This window comes from Oncorhynchus gorbuscha, linkage group LG21, assembly GCF_021184085.1.
Source record: "Oncorhynchus gorbuscha isolate QuinsamMale2020 ecotype Even-year linkage group LG21, OgorEven_v1.0, whole genome shotgun sequence".
Taxonomy (NCBI): domain Eukaryota; kingdom Metazoa; phylum Chordata; class Actinopteri; order Salmoniformes; family Salmonidae; genus Oncorhynchus; species Oncorhynchus gorbuscha.
Window position 1 is genome coordinate 14,751,714 of NC_060193.1, and position 26,674 is coordinate 14,778,387.

The 26,674-nt window shown below is 40.4% G+C and overlaps 3 protein-coding genes across 6 annotated transcripts in view; 2 read left to right on the forward strand and 1 right to left on the reverse strand.

The window, feature by feature from the left end:
- The first annotated feature begins 2,897 nt into the window (after positions 1-2,897).
- On the forward strand, positions 2,898-5,863 carry LOC124008543. Its single transcript, XM_046319898.1, has 5 exons — positions 2,898-3,296; positions 3,601-3,684; positions 3,815-3,919; positions 4,056-4,184; positions 5,141-5,863. The coding sequence occupies exons 1-5, from the start codon at positions 2,930-2,932 to the stop codon at positions 5,422-5,424; spliced, it is 969 nt and encodes a 322-aa protein (XP_046175854.1). The 5' UTR covers positions 2,898-2,929; the 3' UTR covers positions 5,425-5,863.
- A 554-nt stretch (positions 5,864-6,417) lies between these two features.
- LOC124008750 (mannose-binding protein C-like) lies at positions 6,418-12,302 on the forward strand. Of its 4 annotated transcripts, none has more exons than XM_046320278.1 (5): positions 6,418-6,959; positions 8,942-10,708; positions 10,834-10,908; positions 11,002-11,082; positions 11,736-12,302. In XM_046320278.1, the coding sequence occupies exons 2-5, from the start codon at positions 10,483-10,485 to the stop codon at positions 12,062-12,064; spliced, it is 711 nt and encodes a 236-aa protein (XP_046176234.1). In that variant the 5' UTR covers positions 6,418-6,959; positions 8,942-10,482; the 3' UTR covers positions 12,065-12,302. The 4 variants fall into 4 exon arrangements, with proteins under 4 accessions (XP_046176234.1, XP_046176233.1, XP_046176235.1 ...); XM_046320277.1 differs by having other exon boundaries at positions 6,420-6,959; positions 10,473-10,708; XM_046320279.1 differs by lacking the exon at positions 6,418-6,959 and having other exon boundaries at positions 7,779-9,305; positions 10,473-10,708.
- The window catches only part of LOC124008752 (putative ferric-chelate reductase 1), a 32,844-nt gene continuing 17,569 nt past the window's right edge, over positions 11,400-26,674 (reverse strand). Inside the window, exon 5 of the mRNA XM_046320280.1 lies at positions 11,400-11,917. Within this exon, the coding sequence (XP_046176236.1) occupies positions 11,908-11,917 (10 nt within the window). The 3' untranslated portion in view covers positions 11,400-11,907. The remainder of the gene's footprint in view (positions 11,918-26,674) is intronic.

Consider the following 26,674-nt stretch of genomic DNA (forward strand, 5'->3'; position numbering starts at 1 on the left):
ACTTGCATTCATTTTTTTGAACCGGGTTATATTCAGATAGAGACACTTTTGTTCCTGAGATTCTCCCCTTTCCAAAGTGGGGTCTTAGTTTGTAGCCCAAACGGTTCGGATGCTACAGACAGAACCACATGGGCGGTACAGACTTCAGACAGTGCTGAGGCTTGCTGGGGTTGTCGAGCAAAAAGGAGAACACTATCTTCGCTAGAGACTCATCTTTCAATATTAGTTTTGCATGCCAAACCGATGAATGATTTTTGAGATGTCTCCTGGTCTGACAAACAGACAACAACTCTGTGGCTATACCACCTTCCACTGCAGATACAGAAGGCTGGCATAGGCGGATGCGGTGGATTGAGAAGTAGCCATATTTAGCAGAAAGATTTGGATGGGGATTTTGTAAATTATGTTAATTCATTAGATGCACTGGTGCATCAATCGACTCCTGGCAGCGATTTGTGAAAACGAGATTACCCACATTAAAGCAGGGTTCCCCAAATGGTGGCCTGCGGGTGAGTTTTTTGACCCCCAAGTTCTCTGAGTAAATTGTTGGACATAAAAGATGGTAAAAAAAAATGTAAGCAAGGCTTGAAATTATTATGTTTTAGTCAAACATGATTACTGTTTGGGCTTCTTGTGGTCAATTTGCAGTCTACAAATGATTAGTAAATATGTTCCGGCCCCCGACCATCCTCTCAACAACAACAAAAATCAGTCGCGGCTGAATCTAGTTGATGATCCCAACACTAAAAGGTAAAATTGTATTTTTTTTAGACACGACTGCAAACTTCAAGGACACGCGTCTATATTTTCTTCTTTCACAGAGAATCATGTTGTCTTTACAGCCCTACCGCTTATTCCTTATTCAACATTCTGTTCATATAAAAGTATATATATAAATTAGTGGATTAAATGAGTGGATTCTGCTATTTCAGCCACACCAGTTGCTGACAGGTGTATATAATCGAACACACAGCCATGAAATCTCCAGACAAACATTGGCAGTAGAATGGCCTTACTGAAGAGCTCAGTGAATTTCATAGAATGCCACCTTTCCAACAAGTCAGTTTCTTTCCTTTCTAACCTGCTAGAGCTGCCCTGGTCAACTGTAAGTGCTGTTATTGTGAAGTGGAAAGTTCTAGGAGCGACCATGGCTCAGCCGCGAAGTGGTAGGCCACACAAGCTCACAGAACAGGACAACAGAGTGGTGAAGCAAGTAAAAATATTTTGTCCTCGGTTACAACACTCACTACTGAGTTCCAAACTGCCTCTGGAAGCAACATAAGCACAAGAGCTGCTAGTTGGAAGCTTCATGAAATGGGTTTCTATGGCCGGGTAGCTGCACACAAGCCAAAGATCACAATGCACAATGTCAAGCGCCGGCTGGAGTGGCTTAAAGCTCGCTGCCATTGGACTCTGGAGAAGTAGATGAATCAGTCCGACTGACGAATCTGTATTTGGCGGATGCCAGGAGAACGCTACCTACCTGAATGCATAGGGCCAACTGTAAAGTTTGGTGGTGGAATAATATTGTTTTGGGGCTGTTTTTCATGGCGTGGCCGAGGCCCCTTCGTTCCAGTGAATGGATATCTTAATGTTACAGCGTACAATGACATTCTAGACAATTCTCTGCTTCTAACTTTGTGGCAACAGATTGGGCATGTTCCATCATGACAATGCCCCGGTGCACAGATCGAGATCCATACAGAAATGGTTTGTCAAGATCAGTGTGGAACAACTTGACTGGCCTACAAAGAGCCCTGACCTCAACCCCATCGAACACCTTTGGGATGAATTGTGAAGCTGACTGCGGGCCTAATCGCCCAACATCAGTGCCCGACCTCACTAATGCTTTTGTGGCTGAATGGAAGCAAGTCCCCACAGCAATGTTCCTACATGGTGGAAAGCCTTCCCAGAAGAGTGGAGGCTGTTGTAGCAACAATGGAGAGATCAACTCCATTTTAATGCCCATGATTTTGGAATTAGATGTTCGACGTGCAGGTGTCCACATACTTGGTCATGTTCTGAATCTACAATTGAGTTAATACAAAAAGTAAATTGGTTTAAAAACAAGTCTTATCTGAATAAAATGTAATACTCTGCAGTCCACATTGTCACACCTATAGGCCTACCTCTTCCTAAACCATCAAACAAAAATATATATATATTTTTAAAGATAATATTTCATAGCAAGTTTATAATATACAAAATTATGAATGAATGGGAATATAATTGCAACAATGTTATGTAGTTCTACTGATTTGTCCCATTTCTCACCCACAGCCACCTTTTCCAATGTAACAGTGACCTCCTGTGGCCAGCAATAATCAGGACATCATGTACATTTCTCACCCACAGCCACCTTTTCCAGTGTAACAGCGACCTCCTGTGGTCGCCAATGATCAGGACATTAAAACCAGATCAATTAAATTGTATTTCAGAGACATTATGAAAAAGAAACAAACATGACAAAAGTTGTTTTCTATAGTTTTCAGCGATTCACCGGCAAAATAATACACATTTCAACATAGTGAAACATATGAGCAATACAGTCAATATAATCATGAAAAGCAATTGAAAGTGTACACGTATCATTATAGTTGAGACAAACTGACATGTAAATCAGGTAGCAGCGCACACAAGGTTTGTTTCTGGGTTCCCAGACAACAGACCATAAACTCTGAATGATGCCAGTAAACGCGTAGGATTGAGGTCACCTTGAATTCACATTAGATATGTAAATTGTAAACATGTTTCAGTTTCCTGGTAAACATAATTTTATCTCACAGGACTACATCATAAAATAACCTTATGTCTACATTTGCAGATTTTCCTTACAAATCATGACTAATGTTTAACCCTGACGCTATCATAAAACGACTGCACACATTGAACTAAAGAGGACTGCAAGTATAGGCTATCCAGTTGAAGAATGGGGGGACTGACTCTGACCCTGCTGCTGCTGTGTCTGTCTGGGACTCTCAGTGAAGATGCTGTAGAAGACAACCTCAATGACATCATGGTACAGATTCAGCCTGAACAGGGACAGGACGTAGAGAATGAATACAAGACTCACAACCAACACGCTGAACAGGACCAGGACATAGAAAGTGAAGTTATTATCAAACAGAATCAAGCACCATCCCTAGCAGAGTCAAACGGTAGCTGCCAGCCAGACATGTGTAACCTTCTTAGGCATCTGGGAGCCATGGAGGCCAGACTGACCACTGCAGAGAACCAGGTGGAAGAATTGAGTAACATGGAGGCTATTGTTGCTCTTCTACAGAGAGAAACTGGATGTAATCTAAATCTAATAACTTACTTTTTTTGTTAATATATTTAAATCTTTAGAATACCAAAAAAAACATTTTAACAACTAAGATTATGAATTAGGCTGTTTGACAAGTTGTAATGCCCAAGCAACCTGCCTACATGATGTTTGAAGTACAATAGGCCAGCACAGCTACCAGTAGTAGGTCAAAACTCTGTTGGGAAACCTTGGTAGAGCATGAGTGAAGTTATAGGCCTTGTTTTGCTCAGGTGAATTTTCTTTATTTTTGTCTTCAGACCTTCCTAACTTAAGACAGTTTTTGTGTTTAATAGTTCAAGCAGCCCAGCTCAGAGTCATGGACACCAAGCTGAGCACCAGTGAGAGCCTGATGAAGAGCATGAAGAGAGAGAATGACGGTGATTTACATTTGTATTCTGTCTGGATTGGTAAAGTAACTATGGTGTGAAGTGACATCATCGCTAAGGTCAACAAGGAATAGTTGATCTGTTTTTGGTCTTAATATTAGTTTAAATTCCTGTTTTCCAGTACAGGAGAGGAAGCTTCAAGTATTGTCATTTAGAGTCAACGCCACTGAGTTCAGAGTGGAGCAACAGCAAATCCTGCTGGACGAACTGAGGAGACAGAGTGAAGGTAGATAATGCTAAATAGATAACAATTACAATGTGGTTAACAAATTGATTTAGCCGAAACTACTGGAAAACAGTGTGTGAAATCGTATACATGCCCTGTTCTTTGTTGTGAAGTTGTAATGTACGATTTCTCATAGACGGAACAAAGATTGCTTTTACGGCAGCACTAGGAGGAGATGGCCATATACCGCCCTCTGAGAGAGAGACCAACTTGGCATTCAGCAATGTCTTCACAAACGTTGGCAATGCTTACAACCCTGGATCAGGTAAAGAGTTGGAAGACAGGATGGAAGAACTATAAGAGTGGCTTTCTCCCAATAATCTCTCCTTCCTCCTGAAGTGTCCACTCATTTACAAGTCCCCACAAAGTTAAAAGGGTGAATGACCAATCTAAAAGGCTCACCTCAGTAGCAAAGTAGTAGTTTTATTGCACATATTCATGGACAGTACAATGTATATTTCTTGTTTTAGTTGCTTCTGATCTAGTCTCTCCTCTGATAAGGGTGTCTCCCTGCTACTTCTCTACAGGTGTCTTCAATGTATTTACAAGATTATATTATTATAGTATATATCTCTTCCTGCTACTTCTCTACAGGTGTCTTCAATGTATTTCTAAGATTATAGTATTATGGTATATATATATATCCATGCTACTCCTTTTCAGGTGTCTTCAATGTATTTCTAAGATTATAGTATTATGGTATATATATATATCCATGCTACTCCTTTTCAGGTGTCTTCAATGTATTTATAGTATTATAGTACTGATCTCTCCCTGCTACTCCTCTAGAGGTGTCTTCAATGTATTTATAGTATTATAGTACTGATCTCTCCCTGCTACTCCTTTTCAGGTGTCTTCAAGGTGTCTTCAATATTTATAGTATTATAGTACTGGTCTCTCCCTGCTACTCCTCTTCAGGTGTCTTCAATGTATTTATAGTATTATAGTACTGATCTCTCCCTGCTACTCCTCTTCAGGTGTCTTCAATGTATTTATAGTATTATAGTACTGATCTCTCCCTGCTACTACTCCTCTTAGAGTATTATAGTGTCTTCTAGAGGTGTCTTGTATGTATAGTATTATAGTACTGATCTCTCCTCTAGAGGTGTCCAATGTATGTATAGTATTATAGTACTGATCTCTCCCTACTACTCCTCTAGAGGTGTCTTCAATGTATGTATAGTATTATAGTACTGATCTCTCCCTGCTACTCCTCTTCAGGTGTCTTCAGTGCGCCAGTGAAAGGAGTCTACTACTTCAGCTTCTCATCATTTGCCAATAGCCAGCACAACGTCTGTGTAAGTCTGTTTAGGAATAATGTACGCATGTTGTCTGCGTGTGATCATCATTCAGAGCATGACAGCTCTGATAGCTCTGGTAATGGAGGGACACTACATCTAGAACAGGGAGACCATGTCTACATGACTCTTCATGCTCATTCACACATATTTGCAGACTTCCAAAACCGCAGCACATTCAGGGGCTTCCTGCTTTTCAGAACATAAGGATAAATCCCATGAAAACAAAAATGGAATGTGTTTCAAATGGCACACTATTCCATACATCTCTGGGACAAAGTAGTGCTATATATTGGGATTAGGGTGCCATTTGGGATTTAGCCATACTGTATGTCAGCACATTTACATGGGTAAAATACAATGTTCAAATTAGTAGAACTAAAAATAAATGATGACAAATTTTGTCTGAAAATAACTATTCTGCAATAAGAGTTTGTTTGTGAAAGTAGTGTGATATAAAAGACTCTGTCCAAACACTTTCTGAGAAATGCTCTGTAATGTTTTAAAGGAACTGATTAACGGACAATAAACACATTTGAGAGATTGTCAAATGATTCCAGAGTTAGCATATGAATGTTGTGTGACATAAAATATGGATTTCAACTCGAAATATGGCGGAATAAATCTGAGATATTGTCAAATCAAATGTGTTTGTATGTCATACTGTACACTTCCTACGATGCAGGACTTTTGACTCATCTTACAAACTAACATAGGCCTTAAAAATGTGTAGATTAAGATTACAATTAGATTCCCACTGGGCACTGGTTAAATCAACACTGTTTCCACTTCATTTCAATGAAATGACGTTGAACCAAAGTTGGATTGACGTCCGTGTGTCAGGGTTTTCCTGTGGAGAAGTAGAGGCGGACCAAAACGCAGCGTGGTTATATTGATTCATGTTTCATAAAAACAGATAAACATGAACACTACAAAACAATAAACGTGGAAAACAAAAAAACAGCCCTATCTGGTGCAAAACACAGAGACAGGAACAATCACCCACAAACACACAGTGAAACCCAGGCTACCTAAATATGATTCTCAATCAGAGACAACTAATGACACCTGCCTCTGATTGAGAACCATACTAGGCCGAAACATAGAACTACCACAAAACATAGAAAAACAAACATAGACTGCCCACCCAACTCACGCCCTGACCATACTAAATAAATACAAAACAAAGGAAATAAAGGTCAGAACGTGACACCGTGTCCAGTGGATTGCTCCCTTGTCTTGATTTATTGGCATCTGTTCATGTTTACCAGAAAATAATGATTCTGCACCATCTGGGTCAATTCCTCTATGATCTACAGAGAGTAATATGTAGATCATGGTGACTGCTGGGTTCCTAGAAGTGTGTCAGGGCCATAATAATATGATATTTTATTTCAGAGAGCAAAGATCCTTTGTTTTTAGGTCACTTTGTAGCGTTTCCTTGTAATGGTTGTTAAACTGATTGTTGGGAAGATTATGCCCCTGACATAAAAGAGCTAGTTATCAAGTCCCAACCATAAAGTTGTAGAAGTTATACATTAGCACAGAGGACAATATACTGTGTGTACTGTAACAGCAACTATTGATCTGTGTACTGATTAGGTATCAAGTCTACTATAAAGTAGAAGACTATAAACCGGTGTACACTGTAAATATTCATAAACAGAGCTCAGTCTCTTTACTGTAACAGCAACTATTGATCTGTGTACTCATCCTGCTTCATATAGAGAACTACCACAAAGGTAAGTAAGATTTGTATATATGATTGGACAATGCTTCTGCTATATTTATTACAGAGGGATGTTTCAGCTGTGGCTGACTGACGCTAAACAAGCCTTCTCCAGTTGCTACATCAATTTTTGGACTCATACATCTTTCATTTTTACATTGAACCTTTATTGAACTATGCAAGTCAGTTAAGAACAAATTCTTATTTACAATGACTGGCCTACCCCGGACGACGCTGGGCCAATTGTGCGCTGCCTTATGGGACTCCCAATCACGGTGACTGGGTTAATCCTCTGACACCGCCTATTATATAGGTCCTGGATGTCCGGAAGCTTGGCCCCAGTGATGTAATGGGCCGTACACACTACCCTCTGTAGCGTCTTACGGTCAAATGCAGAGCAGTTGCCATACCAGACAGTGATGCAACCGGTCAGGGTGTCTGTGGTGACACCTCTAGCACTGTGATGCAATGCCTTAGACCACTGTGCCACTCAGGAGACTGAAAATATTTAGCATGGGTCCCCAGATCCTCAAAAAGTTCTACAGCTGCACCATTGTGAGCATCCTGACCGGTTGCATGAAATGGTCACTGGACAGCTGCTGCTCGCTGTTTATAATCTATGCATAGTCACTTTACAAACTACCTTGAATAACCTATACCCCTGCATATTGACTCGGTACCGATACCCCCTGCAAATAGCCTTGTTATTGTTATTTAATTTTATTGTGTTACTTTTTTTATTTAATTTTTTACTTTAGTTTATTTAGTAAATATTTTCTTAACTCTATTTCTTGAACTGCGTTGTTGGTTAAGGGCTTGTAATTTAGCGTTTCACGGTAAGGTCTACACCTGTTGTATTCGGCACACATGACAAATAAAATTGGATTCGAAGTAAGCATTTTACTGTTAGTCTACTCCTGTTGTTTATGAAGCTTCTGACAAATACAATTTGAAAAAACAAACTCAATATACTCAACATAATACAATTATTCAAACCAAATCAAAACTGTGTGGAAATGTTGATCGCCCTCTATTCATACAGTGTCTTGACTGTCCAGCTCGCTAATAATCACTAGACAGTTGGGGTTCATCGAAAATAACCCTAAGCTATGGTCAGAGGACAATTTTTTAGCAGATTTGGAATGCAAGGAAATAACCCATTTTCAGTGCAGCCGTCTGGACCTCGTTGAAGACCGAACATATCCCCCAGGGCAAAATGACTCTGGACACCCCTGTCCTAAAATGTGTTTTTGGTCTAAGAGTAACGTTATACTTAAGCAATAAGGCCAGAGGAGGTGTGGTATATCACCAAAATACCACGGCTGTCAGCCAATCAGCATTCAGGGCTCAAACCACCCAGTTTATACTATATGATTTTGTATTAGGTTCTGTTATTATGTTAAATGTTATGTAGAATACTAATAAAACATGTGCCTTTAGTGAGCAAGCCTCACTGTGAGAAGTGACGAAGCTTCTGTTTCATGCAGTCAGTTCTTCTACTGTCGGGAGAAAAGGTATTGCATATTAATATAGGTTATGTTAATTGCACGTAAAGAAAGGTTGCTTCTCTGCCACACCCACAACGCGAGCACAATCATGGCCTCTGATTCGCAGGTGGACACGTTGGAACAGACTCCGGGTCTGTTTCTGTGGCATCAGAAACGCTAAAAGGCTCATGGTTAGTGTAGTTTTTTGTGCTCTCTGAAACGGCAAAAACAGTGGTTGAAACATTCATAAACGATGGGCACTAGATCAACATTCGAATTGCTTTGCAACCTCAGGAGACAATAGAACGCCTACGCTGCACAATAATAACATCACTATCGCTAACATATCTCATGGTTTTTTCATGATGATTCCTTTAGTAAAAGGGAGTTATGAAATCTGAAGACACATTAAGTTAACTGAAACACATTCAACCAATCATATTTACTTTTCTAACATGAACTTCTGCGCTGCACAGGTGTGTGAATTGTCTTACTTTTGTCTTTTTAGTGTTTCCTTAACACAGAAGAGGACGCTGTTATGCCTAAATTCGACCCAAAACCAACAAAGAAGTCTGCAGTGTCGAGAGCGGTTGTAGGGGACCAATCAATATGTCAGGAGAAGCTCTAAACCAGCCCACACTTCATTTCTATCTAGTACGAGACTGAACTGTGTGTTATATGGATCCAAGCTGATAGTTTTTTTTTTTATCTACAGAAATTGTGCCCACTGGGGGAGCAAGTCAACTTGGTTGAATCAACTTTCATTTTAACCCCAAAGAATCTGTGATGATGTTAAATCAATGTGGAAAACTGATTACTTACCTACTGTTCACCTAATGCCTTTTTTTTGCACTGTTGGGTAGAGCCTGTAAGTAAGTATTTCACTGTTCACCTGTTGTGTTCAGCGCACGTGACAAATAAACTTTGATTTGATTTGATTTGATGTGGAAAAGTGATTGGATTTGCAAAAAAGGCATCAATGTAAGGCAGGGGACTCCAACCTTTCCAGCTCGAGAGCTACTTTAAAAAAATGTGTCTTAAGCTACTCATTTTATTCTAGCTTTCAAATAGGAACATCCTTCTCTTCTTCTCTCCTGTGAAACTCTTCCCCAAGTCCTTAATGTACAAGATAAAGTAATACACTGTTTTCTGTCAATATACCTGGTAAAATAATGGTTAATAAACCATGCTAAGGTGGGTCCCCCAAATTCTGTTTTAGATTTTTCCAAATTATGTTTTCAAAATGTATTTATTTTTCCTGGTTTTAGATTTTCTTTGTTTTTCACTATCAAAATTACAATTTGTGAGAGAAAATAAATACTGAATGTTGTGAGTCCTTGTCAATGCTTGAATCACATCAGAAGTAAAACATTTAGGTCTGGTCCTTTAGACACCGAGGGGTGCACGTTTTGGTTTTTGCTACGCAGCTGATTCAGCTGATTCAAATGATCAAAGATGGATGATTATTTGAATCAGCTGTGTAGTGCTAGGGCAAAAAGCAAAATATACAACCGTTTTGGGTTACGAGGACAGAGTTTGAGAAACGCTGAGCTAAAATATCTACATTTGTTAGTTTTCTTCCAGACCTAAAATGTTTGACAAAAAAATTGGTCACTCTCCAAAAGGGTCATGGCTAGAAGGGATCCAGCTTTTGTCAAATGTACATCAAAGGCTATCATCTGTCCACTAATACTGAACTAGTATAGGCCCAGTGCACTACGTTTGTGAGAAAAATAAGTGTCAGATGTTTTGTATTTTTTATCAATAAATAAAACAATACTCCATTTTTTGTGGGGGTGCTGCAGAAATCCTATGGCCCAGTGCATATTTCTGCAGGCAAGAAGGAGAGGCTATAAGGACATTCCTGACCTGCAAAATGTAACCCTGAAACTAACCCTAACCTTAACATAATTTTATCAAATTCTGAAATTAAATATTGTTTGTACCAGGAGTGTCTAAATAGCCTTTTTGCAGGCAAGAGGTTGGGTTGATTTACCTCCACCATGCAATCCCAATGACTCTGAGCCTGTTCTCCTCAGAGACCACTAGATGGCGATGCCCCGGTTGTTTCTCAGCATTCTGCTGAACTCACAATTGACTGTGTTCCTGCCAAGTGAAGCCCAAAAGCAAACCCCTCCCCCTCACACTTCCAGCCCGAGCTGCCCAGCTTATCCCGGTGTCCCTGGCATACCTGGTCATAACGGTCTGCCTGGGAGAGATGGGAGGGACGGGCATGACGGAGTCACAGGACCCAAGGGAGAGAAAGGACACCCTGGTAGGGGACATTGAAGGATGTGTTATCTAGCATCAAGGCATGGCACAGTTCCCAATACAAAAAAATAACATTTTTGAGGAATGATCTGTACAAAATTAAATGTATGTTGTTCTATGTTATTCTAGGAGGAATAGGGGTACAGGGACCCCCTGGTGATGTGGGGCCAGCTGGACCTAAGGGGGAGATAGGGGAGCCAGGAGGTAATCAACAGTCCTTGACCTGTTGGGATAGTACTTGTTGAGGTGCAATCCAGAACATAGACAGTGATAGAGAAATGTATCATGTTTTTTCAGATGCAGGAGGCAACAGTGTGATCAGCCATTTACTCGCTGAGATCCAACAGCTCAAAGCCAGACAGGCTAATCTTGAGAAGGGTATGACTTTCTCTTTTGAAAAATGTTTTTTTTTAAATTATAAATTGTAAATGTTTTTCAAAAGATATATACACTGAGTGTACAAAATATTAGGAACACCTTCCTAATATTGAGTTGCACCCCTTTTGCCCTCAGAACAGCCTCAATTCGTCGGGACATGGACTCCACAAGGTGTCGAAAGCATTCCACAGGGATTCTGGCCCATGTTGACTCCAATGCTTCCCACAGTGTGAAGTTGACTAGATGTCCTTTGGGTGGTGGACCATTCTTGATACACACAGGAAACTATTGAGTGTGAAAGACCCAGCAGCATTGCAGTTATTGACACACTCAAACCAGTGTGCCTGGCACCTACTACCATACTCCGTTCAAAGGCACTTAAATTGTTTGTCTTGACTATTCACCTTCTGAATGGCACACATACACAATCCATGTCTCAAATTATTCTTTAACCTGTTATTCTTTAACCTGTCACCTCCCATTCATTTATTTGATCATAGCTTTCACCTGGATTCACCTGGTCAGTCTATATCATGGAAAGAGCAGGAGTTCCTAATGTTCTGTACACTCAGTGTGTTTCACATTTACATCCACATTCAACAAGGAAATCGGTCGGTATGACTAACAGAAAGAATGACATGATTTATTTCAAGCTGCAAGCTTCAGGGTCTTCCAGAAGGCAGGGGACAAATATTTAGTGTCCAATGGAGTGCTGGGGAGTTTCGATGAAGGTTTGAAGTTCTGCAACAACGTTGGTGCGACGCTGGTCATGCCAAGGAATGATGTGGAGAACCAAGCGCTTTCCAAATTCATTGTTGGTGCTTCTTATGGTTTCCTGGGAGCAACAGACAGGAAAACAGAGGGTGTTTGGGTAGATTTGAATGACGAGCCACTGACATATCTGGACTGGCACAGTGGGGAACCAAACAGTGGAGGTAATGGTATAGAAGACTGTATTGCAACAACCACCTCTGGACCTTGAGTTGATATTTCCTGTGATGCAAACAGTGTTATAATATGTGAAATTTAAACATTTAAAGATGGGATTTTTTTTCCATAAAATCACTGACCTACATTTTAATTGCTACTAAATGAATATTCAAGCAAATTATCTTACCAAATCTTAAAGGGCAATACTAATATATCACAACCATCCAGCAGACACTGTTTATAAGAGCTGCAAATTCTTTACAGACGGTCAATAAAATGAATAAAAAAGAGCAAGGAATTGTGTGTTTCTCTCTCGGACCAGTTGATGTTCATGTTTGTTTAGTGTGGCGGTTTGACAACCAGGACCAGTTGATGTCCATGTTTGTTTAGTGTGGCGGTTTGACAACCAGGACCAGTTGATGTCCATGTTTGTTTAGTGTGGTGGTTTGACAACCAGGACCAGTTGATGTCCATGTTTGTTTAGTGTGGTGGTTTGACAACCAGGACCAGTTGATGTCCATGTTTGTTTAGTGTGGCGGTTTGACAACCAGGACCAGTTGATGTCCATGTTTGTTTAGTGTGGCGGTTTGACAACCAGGACCAGTTGATGTCCATGTTTGTTTAGTGTGGCAGTTTGACAACCAGGACCAGTTGATGTCCATGTTTGTTTAGTGTGGCAGTTTGACAACCTGTAAGTCGCTCTGGATAAGAGCGTCTGCTAAATGACTTAAATGTAAATGTAAATGTCCATGTTTGTTTAGTGTGGCGGTTTGACAACCAGGACCAGTTGATGTCCATGTTTGTTTAGTGTGGCAGTTTGACAACCAGGACCAGTTGATGTCCATGTTTGTTTAGTGTGGCAGTTTGACAACCAGGACCAGTTGATGTCCATGTTTGTTTAGTGTGGCGGTTTGACAACCAGGACCAGTTGATGTCCATGTTTGTTTAGTGTGGCGGTTTGACAACCAGGACCAGTTGATGTCCATGTTTGTTTAGTGTGGCGGTTTGACAACCAGGACCAGTTGATGTCCATGTTTGTTTAGTGTGGCAGTTTGACAACCTGGACCAGGTGATGTCCATGTTTGTTTAGTGTGGCGGTTTGACAACCAGGACCAGTTGAAATGTAAACCAGTAAATGTCCATGTTTGTTTAGTGTGGCGGTTTGACAACCAGGACCAGTTGATGTCCATGTTTGTTTAGTGTGGCGGTTTGACAACCAGGACCAGGTGATGTCCATGTTTGTTTAGTGTGGTGATTTGACAACCAGGACCAGGTGATGTCCATGTTTGTTTAGTGTGGTGGTTTGCCAACCAGGACCAAATGTTTGTTTAGTTTTTCATCTCCAGTTGATGTCCATGTTTGTTTATGTTTGACAACCAGGACATGATTCCATGTTTGTTTAGTGTGCAGCAACAGGACAGTTGATGTCCATGTTTGTTTATGTAACCAACCAGGACCAGTTGATTCCTTTTGTTTAGTGTGGCAGTTTACATGTAGTTTTAAGACATAAATGACTTAAATGTAAATGTAAATGTCCATGTTTGTTTAGTTATTTCAACCAGACCAGTTGATGTCCATGTTTGTTTAGGGTTGACAACCAGACCAGTTGATGTGAATGTTTGTTTAGTGTGGCGGTTTGACAACCAGGACCAGTTGATGTCCATGTTTGTTTAGTGTGGCGGTTTGAAAAAACCAGGACCAGTTGATGTCCATGTTTGTTTAGTGTGGCGGTTTGACAACCAGGACCAGTTGATGTCCATGTTTGTTTAGTGTGGCGGTTTGACAACCAGGACCAGTTGATGTCCATGTTTGTTTTTGGTTTGACAAAGGACCAGTTGATGTCCATGTTTGTTTAGTGTGGCGGTTTGACAACCAGGACCAGTTTTGTCCATGAAAAAAGATGCGGTTTGACAACCAGGACCAGTTGATGTTCATGTTTGTTTAGTGTTTTGACAAAGGACCAGTTGATGTCCATGTTTGTTTAGTGTGGCGTTTGACAACCAGACCAGTTGATGTCCATGTTTGTTTAGTGTGGCGGTTTGACAACCAGGACCAGTTGATGTTCATGTTTGTTTAGTGTGGCGGTTTGACAACCAGGACCAGTTGATGTCCATGTTTGTTTAGTGTGGCGGTTTGACAACCAGGACCAGTTGATGTCCATGTTTGTTTAGTGTGGTGGTTTGACAACCAGGACCAGTTGATGTCCATGTTTGTTTAGTGTGGCGGTTTGACAACCAGGACCAGTTGATGTCCATGTTTGTTTAGTGTGGCGGTTTGACAACCAGGACCAGTTGATGTCCATGTTTGTTTAGTGTGGCAGTTTGACAACCTGTAATCATCTGGATAAGATCTGCTAAATGACTTAAATGTAAATGTAAATGTCCATGTTTGTTTAGTGGGGCAGTTTGACAACCAGGACCAGTTGATGTCCATGTTTGTTTAGTGTGGCGGTTTGACAACCAAGACCAGGTGATGTCCATGTTTGTTTAGTATGGCGGTTTGACAACCAGGACCAGGTGATGTCCATGTTTGTTTAGTGTGGTGATTTGACAACCAGGACCAGTTGATGTCCATGTTTGTTTAGTGTGGTGATTTGACAACCAGGACCAGTTGATGTCCATGTTTGTTTAGTGGGGCAGTTTGACAACCAGGACCAGTTGATGTCCATGTTTGTTTAGTGTGGTGATTTGACAACCAGGACCAGTTGATGTCCATGTTTGTTTAGTGTGGCGGTTTGACAACCAGGACCAGGTGATGTCCATGTTTGTTTAGTGTGGTGATTTGACAACCAGGACCAGTTGATGTCCATGTTTGTTTAAAACGGTTTGACAACCAGGACCAGGTGATGTCCATGTTTGTTTAGTGTGGCGGTTTGACAACCAGGACCAGGTGATGTCCATGTTTGTTTAGTGTGGTGATTTGACAACCAGGACCAGTTGATGTCCATGTTTGTAAATTTTTCCGCGCCTGATTCTGCCTACCATCGTTCAGTCAGATACTTAGATAAGTGTATGCTTGTATGCTCAATCAGATTATATGCAATGCAGAACGACACGCTAGATAATATCTAGTAATATCATCAACCATGTGTGATGATGGTGATGTCCATGTTTGTTTAGTGTGTCGGTTTGACAACCAGGACAAAGTAGACTATTTTATCATCTCACACGGCTCACAATGGAAACATCTTCCTTTCAGGTGCAGCACAGGACAATATGGATGTAACCAACACAGTCAAACATTATTCTTCCTTTTATATAAGGAGTTACATGTATTTTTCAACATAACACAGTTAGAACAATGTATTATTTCAACCCAGAATAACGTCACATTTGTTTAGGGTTCAGAGGAGATATAGTGAATGAAGATGTGTTCTTAACTGACATGCCTAGTTAAATGAAGGAAAAAATACAAAAAAATAGAAAAAAACACTGGCGCACCTTGCCACTCTAAAGTGTGCCGTTTTGCCACACAAGTCAATGCCTCAGATGTTTCGAGGGAGTGTGCAATTGGCATGCTGACTGCAGGAATGTCCACCAGAGCTGTTGAGTGATGGCCGAACGGCATAGGCAAGATGGAGTAGATGGTATAGAGTACAGTATATACTGTACATATGAGATGAGTAATGTAGGGTATGTAAACATTATATAAAGTGGCATAGTTTAAAGTGACTAGTGATACATTTATTACATCCAATGTTTATTTATAAAGTGGCGAGAGATTTGAGTCAGTATGTTGGCAGCAGCCACTCAATTTTAGTGATGGCTGTTTAACAGTCTGATGGCTTTGAGATAGAAGCTGTTTTTCAGTCTCTCAGTCCCAGCATTGATGCACCTGTACTGACCTCACCTTCTGGATGATAACGGGGTGAACAGGCAGTGGCTCGGGTGGTTGTTGTCCTTGATGATCTTTTTGGCCTTCCTGTGACATTGGGTGGTGTAGGTGTCATGGAGGGCAGGTAGTTTGCCCCCGATGATGCGTTGTGCAGACCTCACTACCCTCTGGAGAGCCTTATGGTTGTGGGTGGAGCAGTTGCCGTACCAGCCGGTGATACAGCTCGACAGGATGCTCTCGATTGTGGATCTGTAAAAGTTTGTGAGTGTTTTTGGTGACAAGTCAAATTTATTCAGCCTCCTGAGGTTAAAGAGGCGCTGCTGCCTGTGTGGGTGGACCATTTCAGTTTGTCCGTGATGTGTATGCCGAGGAACTTAAAACTTTCCACCTTCTCCACTACTGTCCCATCTATGTGGATAGGGGGCTGCTCCCTCTGCTGTTTCCTGAAGTCCACGATCATCTCCTTTGTTTTGTTGACGTTGAGTGTGAGGTTATTTTCCTGACACCACACTCTGAGGGCCCTCACCTCCTCCCTGTAGGCCGTCTCGTCGTTGTTGGTAATCAAGACTACCACTGTTGTGTCATCTGCAAACTTGATGATTGCGTTGGAGGCGTGCATGGCCGTGCAGTCATGGGTGAACAGGGAGTACAGGAGAGGGCTGAGAGCGCACCCATATGGGGCCTCAGTGTTGAGGATCAGCGAGGTGGAGATGTTGTTTCCTATCCTCACCACCTGGGGGCGGTCCGTCAGAAAGTCCAGGACCCAGCTGCACAGGGCGGTGTCGAGAACCAGGGTCTCGAGCTTAATGATGAGTTTGGAGGGTACTATGGTGTTAAATGCTGAGCTGTAGTCAATGAACAACATTCTTACTTAGGTATTCCTCTTGTCCAGATGGGTTAGGGCAGTGTGCGTTGTGATTGCTATTGCGTCTTTGTGGACCTATTGGGGCGGTAGGCAAATTGGAGTGGGTCTAGGGTGTCGGGTAGGGTGGAGGTGATATGATCCTTGACTAGTCTCTCAAAGCACTTCATGATGATGGAAGTGAGTGCTATTGGGAGATAGTCGTTTAGTTCAGTTACCTTAGCTTTCTTGGGATCAGGAACAATGGTGGCCCTCTTGAAGCATGTGGGAACAGCAGACTGAGATAGTGATTGATAGAATATGTCCGTAAACACACCAGCCAGCTGGTCTGCACATGCTCTGAGGACGTGGCTAGGGATGCCGTCTGGGCCGGCAGATGGGCCGGCAGATTTGTAATATTGGTAATATTTTTGTAATTGTTCCATTTATATTTTTGCTCCGTGCAGATTGCTGCAAGTGTGGTTAAAGGGAGTTTCCACCATGTCCTCACACCGGTCCATTCCTTTTACATCATTTAGCAGACACTTATCCAGAGTGACTTACAGGAGCAATTAGGGTTTAGGGCACATCAGCATATTTTTTTCACCTTGTCAGCTCGGGGTTTTGCACCAGCAGACTTTTGGTTGTTGGCTCAATGCTCTTAACTGCTCGGCTACCTGACGCCCCATGATGGGGATTGTAGAAGCGCAGACTTCAGGAGCATGGTAGAAAATTAGAATGTAGCCGATGACTCAAACCCTGACAAAGGATTAATGCTGAAACAGGTGTATTTGTATTATGCTGTATGGCCAGAAAATAACTTTGGGAGAAGGGTAGAGAATTGAATAGAAACTAAGGGATTTGTTTTTTACTTTAAAACCGGAATTAGCGCCTTGACAATGGATTATTCCAACTATTTCACACTGTAGTTGGATTTGAATTTGTCTGTTTGACTTTTATAAATGTATGATTTCACATTCCAGAGCACAGGTGGAAGTTTTGCCTGCCTGTTGCTCAGTGGAGGCTGGTGGAGGGCTATAGGAGGACGGGGTCATTGTAATGGTTAGAATGGGATAAAAGGAACGGTATAAACACAACAAACAGATGTAAACCGCGTTTGACTCCATTCCATTTAATCAATTCCAGCTATTACAATGAGCCCGTCCTCCTATAGCTCCTCCCACCAGCCCCCACTGCTGTAGTTCTCCAGACACATTGTTTTTACAAGCTGTCACGTGAGCCTTTTACGTGTACTTCTGTGTGCAGCAGGGGTGTCAAATTCATTCCATGGAGGGCCTAGTGTCTGCAGGTTCAAGTTTTTTTCAATTAAGACGTAGACAACCAGGTGTGGGAAGTCCTTTATAATTTACTGAGTACAAGGGAGGAGCGAAAACCCACAGATACTCGGTCCTCTATTGAATGAGTTTGACACGAGCTGTGCAGGCATAGTTGAATTCTTGTTAATCCATTTCATCGTTTCAATATTGATCCACTATTGCCACTTTCTCAGCTGACACTGATACGTGTGTTGATCTAACACAAAGTAAATAGATGCTCTTGTGTGTGACACTCTGGCTCAGACGAGTAGAGATCATATTTACAGGAAGACAGGCAAGCTAAGGTAAGCTCATGCACATTCAAAAGAGAAGTCCTGTATTTCATGAACAATACATTTTCACACAAACAAAATTTTAAAAATAAAACATAGTTGTTTAATTTATTATTCCTATTTACTTGCCACAAATCAACTCTTTATTTCTAATTAAAAATATTGTACTGTACATAAAATATTTGACATTTGAGTTATTTACCAAGGACACCATATTGTATTATAGAGAAATACAAAGATGGGGAATAGACAGTGTCCTTGAGAAGAAAGGATTCACTATCCTGAGGAAGGTAGAGAATGGTGTCATAACTACTGACAAAGATGGTGACCAGTTTGTCATTAAAGAGGTCAAACTGAATGAGGTGAGTGGGCACCATTGTCTTAGTTTTTTTTCTTACACGTTATTTGTAAACATAAACTGTAGTTTTATTGATAGGTAGAGAAAAGTGATGAGACGGGAGGTAGAGGGGTTTACAGTAAACATGAAGTGGTGGAGTTGGGGTTTGAACCCTCCCGGAGTCAAAGTGTAGTCCACGGGCAGCAGCACTACCACTAGAACAGCACTTGTCTTTGATTTTACATTCCACTTTTATAGCAATCATTTTCTAATAAGGTGTGTTATCTATATGATTATAGATCCTTTATAAGGAGTTTGTCGCTGGACTGCTGTCCCTGTGTTGATTCATACCTGGTGGTTTCCGTTTTACTTCTTTAATTGATTTATTATTACTTACTTTATTGTTTATAATTAAATACAGTTTGATTTGATTGGATTCAAAGGGAGACACTGCTAGGTCTAATTTAGAATCCTTTATAATGGAAAGTGTTGGATTGAGTACTGTGATTTTTGCTTTATTAACAGACATCAGACTCGTGTGCTGGAGACATATTATCTGAGGTTGAAATACTCCTGCAGATAAATCACTGCCATATTTTAAGGACTAGTTGTAGTAGGAGCTGTATTTATTGTAGAAGGAGCAGTAGTTGTTGTTGTAGGAGCCGTTGTTGTAGTTGGAGCTGTTGTTGTTGTATTAGGAGCTGTAGTTGTTGTATTAGTAGCAGTAGTTGTTGTATTAGTAGCAGTAGTTGTTGTATTAGGAGCTGTAGTTGTTGTATTAGTAGCAGTAGTTGTTGTATTAGTAGCAGTAGTTGTTGTATTAGTAGCAGTAGTTGTTGTATTAGTAGCAGTAGTTGTTGTATTAGTAGCAGTAGTTGTTGTATTAGTAGCAGTAGTTGTTGTATTAGTAGCAGTAGTTGTTGTATTAGTAGCAGTAGTTGTTGTATTAGTAGCAGTAGTTGTTGTATTAGTAGCAGTAGTTGTTGTATTAGTAGCAGTAGTTGTTGTATTAGTAGCAGTAGTTGTTGTATTAGTAGCAGTAGTTGTTGTATTAGTAGCAGTAGTTGTTGTATTAGTAGATGTAGTTGTTTTATTAGTAGCAGTAGTTGTTTTATTAGTAGCAGTAGTTGTTGTATTAGTAGATGTAGTTGTTGTATTAGTAGCAGTCGTTGTTGTATTAGTAGCAGTTGTTGTTGTATTAGGAGCAGTAGTTGTTGTATTAGTAGATGTAGTTGTTGTATTAGTAGCAGTAGTTGTTGTATTAGTAGCAGTAGTTGTTGTATTAGTAGCAGTAGTTGTTGTATTAGTAGCAGTAGTTGTTGTATTAGTAGCAGTAGTTGTTGTATTAGTAGCAGTTGTTGTTGTATTAGGAGCAGTAGTTGTTGTATTAGTAGCAGTAGTTGTTGTATTAGTAGCAGTTGTTGTTGTATTAGGAGCAGTAGTTGTTGTATTAGTAGCAGTAGTTGTTGTATTAGTAGCAGTTGTTGTTGTATTAGGAGCAGTAGTTGTTGTATTAGTAGATGTAGTTGTTGTATTAGTAGCAGTAGTTGTTGTATTAGTAGCAGTAGTTGTTGTATTAGTAGATGTAGTTGTTGTATTAGTAGATGTAGTTGTTGTATTAGTAGCAGTAGTTGTTGTATTAGTAGCAGTACCTGTTGTCGCATACGTTTTTGTTTTGGGAACTGTTGTTGTTGTTGTTTCAGGAGGTGTAGTTGTTGTTTCAGGAGCTGTAGTTGTTGTTGTATTAGGAGCTGTAGTTGTTGTTTCAGGAGCTGTAGTTGTTGTTGTATTAGGAGCTGTAGTTGTTGTTTTAGGAGCTGTAGTTGTTGTTTCAGGAGCTGTAGTTGTTGTTGTATTAGGAGCAGTAGTTGTTGTTTTAAGAGGTGTAGTTGTTGTATTAGGAGCTGTAGTTTTATTAGGAGCTGTAGGTGTTTTAGTAGGAGCTGTTGTTGTTGTATTAGGAGCTGTAGTTGTTGTTTCAGGAGCTGTAGTTGTTGTTTTAGGAGCTGTAGTTGTTGTTGTATTAGGAGCAGTAGTTGTTGTTTTAAGAGGTGTAGTTGTTGTATTAGGAGCTGTAGTTTTATTAGGAGCTGTGGTTGTTTTATTAGGAGCTGTAGTTGTTTTAGTAGAGCAGTAGTTTTTTAGTCGGAGCAGTAGTTGTTGTCGTAGGAGCTGTAGTTGTTGTCGTGGGAGCTGTAGTTGTTGTAGTAGGAGTTGTAGTTGTTGTAGTAGGAGCAGTAGTTGTTTTAGTAGGAGCTGTAGGTGTTTTAGTAGGAGCTGTTGTTGTTGTATTAGGAGCTGTAGTTGTTGTTTCAGGAGCTGTAGTTGTTGTTTTAGGAGCTGTAGTTGTTGTTGTATTAGGAGCAGTAGTTGTTGTTTTAAGAGGTGTAGTTGTTGTATTAGGAGCTGTAGTTTTATTAGGAGCTGTAGTTGTTTTAGTAGGAGCTGTGGTTGTAGTACAGCAGTAGTTTTTTAGTCGGAGCAGTAGTTGTTGTCCTAGGAGCTGTAGTTGTTGTCGTGGGAGCTGTAGTTGTTGTAGTAGGAGCTGTAGTTGTTGTAGGAGCAGTAGTTGTTTTAGTAGGAGCTGTAGGTGTTTTAGTAGGAGCTGTAGGTGTTTTAGTAGGAGCTGTTGTTGTATTAGGAGCTGTAGTTGTTGTTTTAGGAGCTGTAGTTGTTGTTTTAGGAGCTGTAGTTGTTGTTGTATTAGGAGCAGTTGTTGTTGTTTTAAGAGGTGTAGTTGTTGTATTAGGAGCTGTAGTTTTATTAGGAGCTGTGGTTGTTTTATTAGGAGCTGTAGTTGTTTTAGTAGAGCAGTAGTTTTTTAGTCGGAGCAGTAGTTGTTGTCGTAGGAGCTGTAGTTGTTGTCGTGGGAGCTGTAGTTGTTGTAGTAGGAGTTGTAGTTGTTGTAGTAGGAGCAGTAGTTGTTTTAGTAGGAGCTGTAGGTGTTTTAGTAGGAGCTGTTGTTGTTGTATTAGGAGCTGTAGTTGTTGTAGTAGGAGCTGTAGTTTTATTAGGAGCTGTGGTTGTAGTAGGAGCTGTAGTGGTTGTAGTAGAGCAGTAGTTTTTTAGTCGGAGCAGTAGTTGTTGTCGTAGGAGCTGTAGTTGTTGTCGTGGGAGCTGTAGTTGTTGTAGTAGGAGCTGTAGTTGTTGTCGTGGGAGCTGTAGTTGTTGTAGTAGGAGCTGTAGTTGTTTTAGTAGGAGCTGTAGGTGTTTTAGTAGGAGCTGTTGTTGTATTAGGAGCTGTAATTGTTGTATTAGGAGCAGTAGTTGTTGTTGTATTAGGAGCTGTGGTTGTTTTAGTAGAAGCAGTAGTGGTTGTAGTAGGAGCTGTAGTGGTTGTTTTAGGAGCTGTAGTTGTTGTAGGAGGAGAATCTTTTGTTTTAGGAGCAGTAGTTGTAGTATTTGGAGCTGTAGTTGTTGTAGTAGGAGCAGTGGTTGTTGTATTGGGAGCTGTAGTTGTTGTTTTAAGAGATGTAGTTGTTGGAGTAGGAGCAGTAGTTGTTGTAGTAAGAGAAATAGTTGTTGTAGTAAGAGTAGTAGTTGTTGTATTAGGAGGTGTAGTTGTTATTGTATTAGGAGCTGTAGTTGTTGTAGTAGGAGTTGTAGTTGTTGTAGTAGGAGCAGTAGTGGTTGTAGTAGCGGCAGTAGTTGTTTTAGTAGGAGCAGTAGTGGTTGTAGTAGGAGCTGTAGTGGTTGTAGTAGCAGCAGTAGTTTTTTAGTCGGAGCTGTAGTTGTTGTCGTAGGAGCTGTAGTTGTTGTCGTGGGAGCTGTAGTTGTTGTAGTAGGAGCTGTAGTTGGTGTAGTAGGAGTTGTAGTTGTTGTAGTAGGAGCAGTAGTTGTTTTAGTAGGAGCTGTAGGTGTTTTAGTAGGAGCTGTTGTTGTATTAGGAGCTGTAATTGTTGTATTAGGAGCAGTAGTTGTTGTTGTATTAGGAGCTGTGGTTGTTTTAGTAGAAGCAGTAGTGGTTGTAGTAGGAGCTGTAGTTGTTGTAGTAGGAGAATATTTTGTTTTAGGAGCAGTAGTTGTAGTATTTGGAGCTGTAGTTGTTGTAGTAGGAGCAGTGGTTGTTGTATTGGGAGCTGTAGTTGTTGTTTTAAGAGATGTAGTTGTTGGAGTAGGAGCAGTAGTTGTAGTAAGAGAAATAGTTGTTGTAGTAAGAGTAGTAGTTGTTGTATTAGGAGGTGTAGTTGTTATTGTATTAGGAGCTGTAGTTGTTATTGTATTAGGAGCTGTAGTTGTTGTAGTAGGAGCTGTAGTTGTTGTAGTAGGAGCTGTAGTTGTTGTATTAGTAGGAGCAGTAGTGGTTTTAGTAGGAGCTGTAGTGGTTGTAGTAGGAGCAGTAGTTTTTTAGTCAGAGCAGTAGTTGTTGTCGTAGGAGCTGTAGTTGTTGTCGTATGAGCTGTAGTTGTTGTAGTAGGAGCTGTAGTTGTTGTAGTAGGAGTTGTAGTTGCTGTAGTAGGAGCAGTAGTTGTTTTAGTAGGAGCTGTAGGTGTTTTAGTAGGAGCTGTTGTTGTTGTATTAGGAGCTGTAATTGTTGTATTAGGAGCAGTAGTTGTTGTAGCAGAATCTTTTGTTTTAGGAGCAGTACCTGTTGTCGCAGAAGTTTTTGTTTTAGGAACTGTAGTTGTTGTATTAGGAGCTGTAGTTTTTTTTCAGGAGCTGTAGTTGTTGTAGTAGGAGCTGTAGTTGTTGTATTTGGAGCTGTAGTTGTTGTAGTAGGAGCTGTAGTTGTTGTATTTGGAGCTGTAGTTGTTGTAGTAGGAGCTGTAGTTGTTGTATTGGGAGCTGTAGTTGTTTTAGTTGGAGCAGTAGTTGTTGTAGTAGGAGCTGTAGTTGTTGTATTGGGAGCTGTAGTTGTTGTAGTAGGAGCTGTAGTTGTTGTATTTGGAGCTGTAGTTGTTGTAGTAGGAGCTGTAGTTGTTGTAGTAGGAGCTGTAGTTGTTGTAGTAGGAGCTGTAGTTGTTGTATTTGGAGCTGTAGTTTTTGTATTTGGAGCTGTAGTTGTTGTAGTAGGAGCTGTAGTTGTTGTATTTGGAGCTGTAGTTGTTGTAGTAGGAGCTGTAGTTTTTGTATTTGGAGCTGTAGCTGTTGTAGTAGGAGCTGTAGTTGTTGTATTGGGAGCTGTAGTTGTTTTAGTTGGAGCAGTAGTTGTTGTATTAGTAGCAGTACCTGTTGTCGCAGAAGTTTTTGTTTTAGGAACTGTAGTTGTTGTATTTGGAGCTGTAGTTGTTTTTTCAGGAGCTGTAGTTGTTTTTTCAGGAGCTGTAGTTGTTGTTATATTAGGAGCAGTAGTTGTTGTTGTATTAGGAGCTGTAGTTGTTGTTGCATTAGGAGCTGTAGTTGTTGTTTTAAGAGATGTAGTTGTTGTATTAGGAGCTGTAGTTGTTGTAGTAGGAGCTGTAGTTGTTGGAGTAGGAGCAGTAGTTGTTGTAGTAAGAGTAGTAGTTGTTGTATTAGGAGGTGTAGTTGTTGTATTAGGAGCAGTAGTTGTTGTTTTAGGAGCTGTAGTTGTTTTAGGAGCTGTAGTTGTTGTTGTATTGGGAGCAGTAGTTGTTGTTTTAGGAGCTGTAGTTGTTGTATTAGGAGCTGTAGTTGTTTTATTAGGAGCTGTAGTTGTTTTAGGAGCTGTAGTTGTTGTTGTATTAGGAGCTGTAGTTGTTGTTGTATTAGGAACTGTAGTTGTTGTATTAGGAGCTGTAGTTGTTGTTGTATTAGGAGCAGTAGTTGTTGTTTTAGGAGCTGTAGTTGTTTTAGGAGCTGTAGTTGTTGTAGTAGGAGTTGTAGTTGCTGTAGTAGGAGCAGTAGTTATTTTAGTAGGAGCTGTAGGTGTTTTAGTAGGAGCTGTTGTTGTTGTATTAGGAGCTGTAATTGTTGTATTAGGAGCAGTAGTTGTTGTAGTAGGAGCTGTAGTTGTTGTATTGGGAGCTGTAGTTGTTGTATTGGGAGCTGTAGTTTTTGTATTTGGAGCTGTAGTTGTTGTAGTAGGAGCTGTAGTTTTTGTATTTGGAGCTGTAGCTGTTGTATTGGGAGCTGTAGTTGTTTTAGTTGGAGCAGTAGTTGTCGTATTAGTAGCAGTACGTGTTGTCGCAGAAGTTTTTGTTTTAGGAACTGTAGTTGTTGTATTAGGAGCTGTAGTTGTTTTTTCAGGAGCTGTAGTTGTTTTTTCAGGAGCTGTAGTTGTTGTTATATTAGGAGCAGTAGTTGTTGTTGCATTAGGAGCTGTAGTTGTTGTTTTAAGAGATGTAGTTGTTGTATTAGGAGCTGTAGTTGTTGTTGCATTAGGAGCTGTAGTTGTTGTTTTAAGAGATGTAGTTGTTGTATTAGGAGCTGTAGTTGTTGTAGTAGGAGCTGTAGTTGTTGGAGTAGGAGCAGTAGTTGTTGTAGTAAGAGTAGTAGTTGTTGTAGTAAGAGTAGTAGTTGTTGTATTAGGAGGTGTAGTTGTTGTATTAGGAGGTGTAGTTGTTGTATTAGGAGCAGTAGTTGTTGTTTTAGGAGCTGTAGTTGTTTTAGGAGCTGTAGTTGTTTTAAGAGGTGTAGTTGTTTTATTCGGAGTAGTAGTTGTTGTATTAGGAGCTGTAGTTGTTGTTGTATTGGGAGCAGTAGTTGTTGTTTTAGGAGCTGTAGTTGTTGTTTTAGGAGCTGTAGTTGTTTTAGGAGCTGTAGTTGTTTTAGGAGCTGTAGTTGTTGTTGTATTAGGAGCAGTAGTTGTTTTACGAGGTGTAGTTGTTGTATTAGGAGCTGTAGTTGTTGTTGTATTAGGAGCTGTAGTTGTTGTATTAGGAGCTGTAGTTGTTGTTGTATTAGGAGCTGTAGTTGTTGTTGTATTAGGAGCAGTAGTTGTTGTTTTAGGAGCTGTAGTTGTTTTAGGAGCTGTAGTTGTTGTAGTAGGAGTTGTAGTTGCTGTAGTAGGAGCAGTAGTTATTTTAGTAGGAGCTGTAGGTGTTTTAGTAGGAGCTGTTGTTGTTGTATTAGGAGCTGTAATTGTTGTATTAGGAGCAGTAGTTGTTGTAGTAGGAGCTGTAGTTGTTGTATTGGGAGCTGTAGTTGTTGTATTGGGAGCTGTAGTTTTTGTATTTGGAGCTGTAGTTGTTGTAGTAGGAGCTGTAGTTTTTGTATTTGGAGCTGTAGCTGTTGTAGTAGGAGCTGTAGTTGTTGTATTGGGAGCTGTAGTTGTTTTAGTTGGAGCAGTAGTTGTTGTATTAGTAGCAGTACCTGTTGTCGCAGAAGTTTTTGTTTTAGGAACTGTAGTTGTTGTATTAGGAGCTGTAGTTGTTTTTTCAGGAGCTGTAGTTGTTTTTTCAGGAGCTGTAGTTGTTGTTATATTAGGAGCAGTAGTTGTTGTTGCATTAGGAGCTGTAGTTGTTGTTTTAAGAGATGTAGTTGTTGTATTAGGAGCTGTAGTTGTTGTTGCATTAGGAGCTGTAGTTGTTGTTTTAAGATATGTAGTTGTTGTATTAGGAGCTGTAGTTGTTGTAGTAGGAGCTGTAGTTGTTGGAGTAGGAGCAGTAGTTGTTGTAGTAAGAGTAGTAAGAGTAGTAGTTGTTGTATTAGGAGGTGTAGTTGTTGTATTAGGAGCAGTAGTTGTTGTTTTAGGAGCTGTAGTTGTTTTAGGAGCTGTAGTTGTTTTAAGAGGTGTAGTTGTTTTATTCGGAGTAGTAGTTGTTGTATTAGGAGCTGTAGTTGTTGTTGTATTGGGAGCAGTAGTTGTTGTTTTAGGAGCTGTAGTTGTTTTAGGAGTTGTAGTTGTTTTAGGAGCTGTAGTTGTTTTAGGAGCTGTAGTTGTTTTAGGAGCTGTAGTTGTTGTTGTATTAGGAGCAGTAGTTGTTGTTTTACGAGGTGTAGTTGTTGTATTAGGAGCTGTAGTTGTTGTTGTATTAGGAGCTGTAGTTGTTGTTGTATTAGGAGCTGTAGTTGTTTTTGTATTAGGAGCAGTAGTTGTTGTTGTATTAGGAGCAGTAGTTGTTGTTTTAGGAGCTGTAGTTGTTTTAGGAGCTGTAATTGTTGTTTTAAGAGGTGTAGTTGTTGTAGTAGGAGTTGTAGT